The 7,947-nt window shown below is 34.9% G+C and overlaps 1 protein-coding gene across 1 annotated transcript in view; it reads right to left on the reverse strand.

Moving 5' to 3' along the window:
- Positions 1-4,864, reverse strand: part of LOC108690424 — a 15,014-nt gene extending 10,150 nt beyond the window's left edge. Inside the window, exon 1 of the mRNA XM_018197711.1 lies at positions 3,992-4,864. Coding sequence (XP_018053200.1) covers positions 3,992-4,033 — 42 coding nt within the window. The 5' untranslated portion in view covers positions 4,034-4,864. The remainder of the gene's footprint in view (positions 1-3,991) is intronic.
- Positions 4,865-7,947: the final 3,083 nt, after the last annotated feature.

Here is a 7,947-nt window from a genome sequence, read left to right on the forward strand (position 1 = left end):
TATATATATATATTATTAACGGCAATTAACCGAATTATTTATTAATTCTCTCGATCGAAAGTAGAAAGCGATTAATAATAATTAAAGAATCCTGAATCAAAGCAATTTTAAAGACAACATTCAATCTTTCGAAGTTTTTTCGATTCCATACAAAGCCATATTCTCGCAAAAGACGGCCAGAATTCTCTACAGTCTCGTCTTTATCAAGTCATTTCATGTATAAATAGAACACAGGCAGAATGCATGAAGGTATAAGTATAGCACATAGCAAAAGGACACGTTTGACTACTTCGATGCAGTCGTCTCTTTATTAGTTGCCAGGCAGACAGATGTAAGAATGTAAAACGCTATAATAGATAATGTCACCAATATTCCAATTTCGAGTAACGTCGTGAAAAATGAATCTTAAGAGAAAATTAAAATTATGAGGATTATAAGGGTAGATTTTAAGGAATTTTTCGCAAAAAATTTAATATCGCGCCGTATATTTCGAGATTTAAACAAATGAATCACTTATTTTACAGAAAAGTCGAATATATACAATCCGTTGAAAGCAAGTTGAATTAATCCTTGAATATTATAATGGATATGTTATAGTTAAAATACAAATAATTTTGACAATTAATTATACTATAAGTATGATATTATAATACTAATTGCGGTTTTATTTGCCAATTGATTGAAAAAATATTTTCATAAAACTGATTCGCGATACAAATAACAACTTCTTTTCTAATTTCTAATAATTCAGACAAAACAGTTTAGGATATTAATCTTATTAGTAGTAAAATATATATATAAAAGTCTTCTTTTTGTGAAAACAAATTTAATTTAACTTTCCATTCTCAAAGATTGAAAAAACTCAAGTTAAATGAGATTCAATGAGAAATGTTGCGAACAAGAAGAAACATGAAAAAAGTTTGAAAGATAATCGAAGTTCTAGAGAATCAGTGGAACGAATTCGAGATTTCTTCTCTTCGTGCAATATACAAATGTTGAAACTACGAAGAAACGGGATGAAGCATCAGGAGTGACTGCTACATTTTATGCAAAATCGCACTTCTCGCGGAGAATTTTTTCTTTCTTTCGAAGTTTCGAAGAAGCACAGACATCGAGAATGCAGTTAACTGCAGAAAAGGGCGCATCCTTCGCGCAATAGGATTCAATTTGAAATTCTAATTTGCCCCAGAGTCGTCTCGATAGAATTTTAAGCGAGAAAACTCGCAGCGAGATGACTCGCGAGAAGATTGGAATCGAGAGATAAATAAGTAAGTAGATGCTAACCAAGAAGGAAGAGCTTAGAATCTAAAGCGGATCTAGGATTCGTGTAAACAGTAAATTACATTACATACATCCGATTGTATCGGGACAATAGATAATATAATAAAAGTCCAGTATAATAAAAACGGAAGAAAAAAAAAACATCGCAATAAAGATAGCAATTTTCGTATACAGGAATTGTTGTATCTAATTCCATAATCTCGGATGGAAAACAGGTAATAACGAATGCGCGTATAAATCGATGCGCCCCTTTTATCGTTAATAACCTACATCCCGACAGGGTTGGGAAACGTCGAGACGAGTGGGTGGGAAAATCAGGAAGAAAGGGGTGCCTCTGCAGCATTCTCCCCGCGTCACATAAATCGAATATATCGCATAGATAGAATCGGAACTATTTACGTCGCGAGCGGACGAGAGAGAGCTCGAAATCTTCGCTTTAATGGAGGTTTAAATCACCGAATGCGGAATTCACGCGTTTGTCGTCGCACCTCCATATAGAGCTCGAATGTCACCCTAATAGATGGATGGAAAAAGCGACCGAGAGAAAGGACACGATTATTCGAATCCATCGATCCTCGCGTTATATCGCGAGGAAAAAAAAAAGGATTCGTTTTCGCAATCGCACCGAACGAACGTGCCACGCGATGGAGAACGAATAAAAAACCGATTCGCCTGTTCGCAATCGATTTCGAGCAGGTGCACTTTGGCAGCCGAACGCGTCGCGCTACGAGATGCAGCCACGAGATGCATTCCACGATGCAATCGTAAATATAGATGATTATCGGATGGTGAATTGGAATTTTTCCGAGAATATCGCTCCAACGAGAAATAGCAAAAATATATATTACGAATAAACACTAAATTAATACGAATAATGTTTAAATAGAAGTAAGAATATAAATTTCGAGATAAGTATATATCGTAAATATAAAAATGATATAAAAGCACTGTAATGTACATTGTCGTGTATATTATCGTGTTTGTTAATTGACACAAAAGTGTCAATTTGGCGGAATTAGATTAGTCAACAGACAGCAAAAATTTTGAGAAAAACTGTTTACTCTGAAATTTGATGAAATCTTCGTAACCAACATCGTATATGGCGTTGCATTAGCAGATTTTAATACTTTGATCTATTTATTATAGTGTATATAGAAAAAACATTCTATGATTTTGAAATAAATCTTAATCTATTTAGATTGTTAACCTAGACAGAATGATAAATTAAGATTTATTTCAAAATCACACAGAATTATTATTCTCTGTATATAGCGTGATAAATAGCGTAATAGTTTATACTGATTACGAGAGAAACCTTTACAGAAATCTAATTTATTACTGAAAGGTACGTAATTAATTATTTATTTTGAACATTAAAAACTATGAACAATAATGTTTTTTTACTACGTAATAAATAATTAATTATTATCTTTCAGTCAGTATTAAGTTGGTCAGTATTAGATTTCTGTAAGAGAAAGTTTGATATTTATGACTATAGTTGCACGGTAAAGTAATTATGGCTAAAAGACCATTTTATAGTTATTATCGCTATGATATTAGTAATTATATTTATACTGTATATTCTAAAACAAATATATAGTTGGGATAAAAAAAATTATATAGTCATTTTCGATGCCAGCTGTATGTTCTTTTAAATATCTATAAATAATAACTCCATGTATAAATAATGGTTCTATATAATAATAATTATTATTGTTATAAAATTATAATATCAGTAATATCTGAAAATGAAATTTAACCATAATTATTTTACCATGCAATTACAGTTACAAATAGCGGAATTTTTCTCTCAGTGTAGTTCAATCTATATTATATAGGATTTATTTCTATATAGAATAATAATTCCAAATACGGAACATTTTCTCTCAGCGAAAGATTTATTTCAAAATTACAGAATATCCCGTTGCCTATATACAATATAACGATAAATAATTGAAAATAATTTCTATTCGACGAAGATACCAACGAGTATTATTATTCATGACATTTTTCAAGCTACCATCATAAATTTTCGTGATTAATGTCCATTTCCACGAATATAGATTAAATTTAATCTCTGTTTATCTTACTTTTCATCTTTTTTTAATTTTTAGAACTAGAAAAAGATAAAGAGTTGGTTGAACTGAGATTAAAGTTAAACTACTCTCTAAATTCTTTAGAATGGAATCTGACTTTAAAAAGTGAAAATTGAGCTTCTTGAATTGAGCCGATCTTGAAAAAAAGTGGCTCAATTTTCAGTCTTTAAGAGCGAGATTTCACTTTTCGGAGTGAGATTTATTCTAAAAGTTTTAGAGAGTATTCTTGAAAGAACCGGACATAAATCTTCAATTTGAAAACTCCAATAAAATCAACTATTTTAAAAATTAATTCTCAATCATAATTTATTAAAAAATGACAATCGCTTTAACGTTATTTCAACGAGAATAACTCGATTTCAAATCAATCGTGAGAATCCTTAATGAAAAAAACATTCGGTGTTTCACGACACTGCCAACCAGTCTTTTCTTCGGAACGATTTAAATGCGCCACGATATCACTTAGCCGCGGAGGTTTAAAGCGTTGAAGCGACACGGAAAATTTGTTCTTCGGTACGAAAACATGCACGCACGGCATAATTAATCTAAAGATCCGCGCGAAAGCGAGGACGCCGCGGCGGACCGATTTATGTATGTATCAGTTTGTTACGTACCTCCGACAGGGCGTCCTCCATCATATCGTTCGTGTCTCTCATGACTCCCGATGGAAACTAGCACCGACAACAATCACTCAACGCCCACGTTCTCCACCGCTCTCCTTTTCGCTCTATCTATCTTCTTACTTTCCTCTCTCACTTCGTTCCTCTTGCTCCGTTTCCGACGCGTTACGTTCGTATATACCGAATGCGCGCGCTTCTCTCTCTCTCTCTCTCTCTCTCTCTCTCTCTCTCTCTCTCTCTCTCTCTCTCTCACTCTCCTCCGAGGGTTTCTCCTCGAGAGAACGCAAGTATCCGCGAGAGTATCGACTACGCGAGAACAAGAAGGCACGATGACAAGTGCTCGCGGCCGTTTACTCCAGCAGCAGCAGCAGCAGCAGCGAGAAGGAATTCCGTGACGTCACGAGCAACACATTTCCTCCATCGCCAGCGGGCGGGCGGTCTCGCGCGTACGCCGCCGCTTGGATTGCGTGCCGCTACTGCACGGCTTTTGACGGATCGATCGTATCGCGACGTGTCGCTTTCCTGGGACCGCTCGCGTTTCTCCCGCTACCTCCCGCACCGGCGTCCTCGTCGTCGCCGTCGTCGTCGTCGTCGCGGGATGTATCGTCGTCTCCCGAAGTACGGATACTGATGGCCGCGAATTACACGCGTGTACGCCGCTTCACCAACACGGCGACACCGCGACGCGCGATGTTACGCGCACACTTGGCGAATCTCTCGCTCGCTCGTGTCGTGTAATCGACGCGCGCGCCAGGTTTCCGAAGAGACTCCTGGATACCGAGTCTTCTTGGTACCGCCTCACCACGCGTTACTACTCGTGCGACCCATCGGTGTCCACGACTTCGGAGACACTGGGAGACAGTGGCCAGCTGCCGGCATGCCTCACGCGCTGGCAGGTAATGCCGAGTACTGCAGGTCGAGACCCTCCTGCCTGCCAGGCAGCCAGGCAGATCTGCCTCCATGACAGTCCCCGGCGCACGCTCGCCCGTTCTTTCTCTCTGTCTCTCGACCGTCACTTCAGACGATCCTCTTCTTCCTTACTCGCGCTTTCTCTGTCTTACGAATGTTTCAAGTGTACGTCGATTCACCCGATTCTCTCGCACTTGTATGTTAACCGAACGCTCGAGTGGCGGAAACCGTAGGCTTCCTTTGGATAAGTTTTTTGCAATTTTAACATCTCGCGTCGTGCGATTGCCAAAGGCTCAAGGGAAATTCTTTTATTGAGCCAATTTACTCAGAAGTACAATGTTTACCCTACATTACCGTTTAAAAGTTTAAAACGTCTCTAAATTTAAATTTAAAAATTTTATCTAAAAACTATAGAGTGCTTCAGACTTTTAAGCAGTAGTATAACTTATAAAAATAAATTATACATATTTTTCTAATTAATTTTATTTATTAATACTGTAAATGTATAAAAGTTTATATTGCTTTAATCATAAATTTTATTTTAATAGGATACGATATTAGAAATGAAAATTGATATTTATTTAAATAAAATTATATTTGTGTAGAAAATTATATTTGTGTTCTTATCGAAAAATTATATTAGAATACTCTAAACTTTTGAATGATAGTGTAACTTATAAAAATAATTAATTTTACAATACTTCTATTGTAAATATTTTAATACTTTCTATATAATTTTTCAAATAAATTATTATACGGAAAAATGATTGTTAAATTATTTAAAAATTTAGGCAGATCAAATCTGAAAATAATTTTAATATTTTAATTTTTGATAATTCAATATTTATAATTATAATATTTTTAGATTTGTATCTTACTATATATTTTTTAATATTTAAATAAAACTGTTCTTTTCACATCCATATATACTATCTTATATTTTTCTTGCTTTCGACAGCCATTTGCTATTTTCTAATTTTAATAGTTTAATTTCATTGAATTAGATTTTTTAATAGTAAAATCAAATGATTGAATGACAACACACATATACTTTAAAGTTTTTTTTAAATCTAAATCATCAGGAATTATCTTTCTTTTCCTAATATATGTTTTAACTAAAGAAAATGATAAAATCGGAAGTCTGGAAATAGAAAAGCTATGTCACATGTACTTATAGGCATAAATAATCTGTCACAAGTAATCTTCATATTTGTCTTCTGTCGACCGCTCTGCAAGACGGCACTGCCAATCTCGACACTGTCTCTGTTCAGCTTCCATTTACGCACTTTGTTCATCTCTCCTTTTCTTCTCTATCCTCTTCCTCTCTCGGGATTGCGCGACTTCGCGGCACAGCTGCCTCCCAGTCGCCCTCCGCGCAGACTTCCTTGCCAGACGTCGCACCGCGGCCATCGCTTTCTCGCAGCCTCCTCATTGTCGTCGTGACGCTCGCGAAACATCCGGCAAATCGCGTGTAACAGAAGCACGCCTTCACAATTCATCAAGATTCCCTGAGATTTCTTTTTTGTCGTAAAAATGCCCGTTTCTATCTATATAGATTAACTTTAATCTTGATTTAACTTATTGTTAGTTACTTCCCAACGAGCAGAAACACAAAACTTTAAGATCTTTCAGAATTCTTTATGAAATATCTTAAACATATTTCGTAAAGAATTCTTAAAGATATCTAAAGTTGTCTTATGCGTCGACATTCTGTTCAGACATTCTGCTCATTGGGTTACTTAGAGAATCTAAAAATTAGAAAAAGATAAAGAGTGAATTAAATCGATATTAAAGTTGATCTACTTAGTAGAAATAGATGTAATAAAAATATTTATGATCAACCAAGAGCCGCGCTTTCTTCCAAAATGATCCTTGCTATTGATTGCCAATTAAATATAAATAACGATAGCAACAATCGCCATTAGAGGAGCTATATTAGAAATCAATTTCTCATGTATTATGGTTCGTTCTTCAGGAACTACAATGTGATAATCTAGCAAATTCTTCATACTCCACGTGGCGGCATCCAAATCACCGAGATTTCTTCATTACATACATCATCAAAACATCGTTCACCAACAGTTTCATCGATCAAGGAAATCAAATGTTTTCTAAATCTCGAATCTTGCAACAGTCTAGGTTCTACATAAACATCAATACATGTATGTTTCTAATTGATTGCTCCGCAGAGAATCTACGCAGTGATCATTGTTTTCGAGAATGCTGTCTGCAATAAATGGACCGCATTTAATTGATCTCTTCCGACATTCTATCATAGATTTCGAATAATCCATCACGATATACAGATTTCGTAATATCGGCGTTAAATAACAGCGACTTGAAATCGATTTACATTCATGGTGATGTTCTGTTTTCAGCAGAGCATATAAATCTCAGCGCCTTTTTTACACAACATCTTAAAATCGTGATTTGTATTATGTAATATAATTAATATAATTATCACGAATTTCATAAAATGATTCCTAATTTTCATTATATAGTGATTGGTATGTATGATGTATATAGAAATAAATATATCAAATATTATAAATATAATAATGGAATAATATCAAGTTTCCTTTAATCATTGCAGATCTTTTCTTTCTTTCGTTAAAAACGAGCGTTCCATACCGATGTTACAAAGCGGTTCACGCATTCTGGTTGAGGGCAGGAACACGGACGAACAGCTGCTATTTCACCTGTTCGATACATTATTTAAATGCTTCATCTGCCTCGATCTCGAGATACCGCAAGATAAGCGACTGGCGTTTCCTGCTTTCTTACTCTTGTCACGCGATCTTCACAAATCTTTTTTAAATGTAAATCCATTTCAATTCCGATTCATTGAATCTTTTAATAATTGAAGAAAAGTGCAGGAAAATAATGCGATAGCATAAAACAATATTTTTATATTTTGAAAATATATGTATAAGTTATTTCATTTTGGTCGACAGACTAAAAAATTAAGAATTTTATACGGTTTAGTATACATAATATAATTATTTTTATTTTATTTATTTAATAATATAAAATAATATAAA

Source organism: Atta colombica, unplaced genomic scaffold (assembly GCF_001594045.1).
Source record: "Atta colombica isolate Treedump-2 unplaced genomic scaffold, Acol1.0 scaffold321, whole genome shotgun sequence".
In the NCBI taxonomy this organism is placed as follows: Eukaryota; Metazoa; Arthropoda; class Insecta; order Hymenoptera; family Formicidae; genus Atta; species Atta colombica.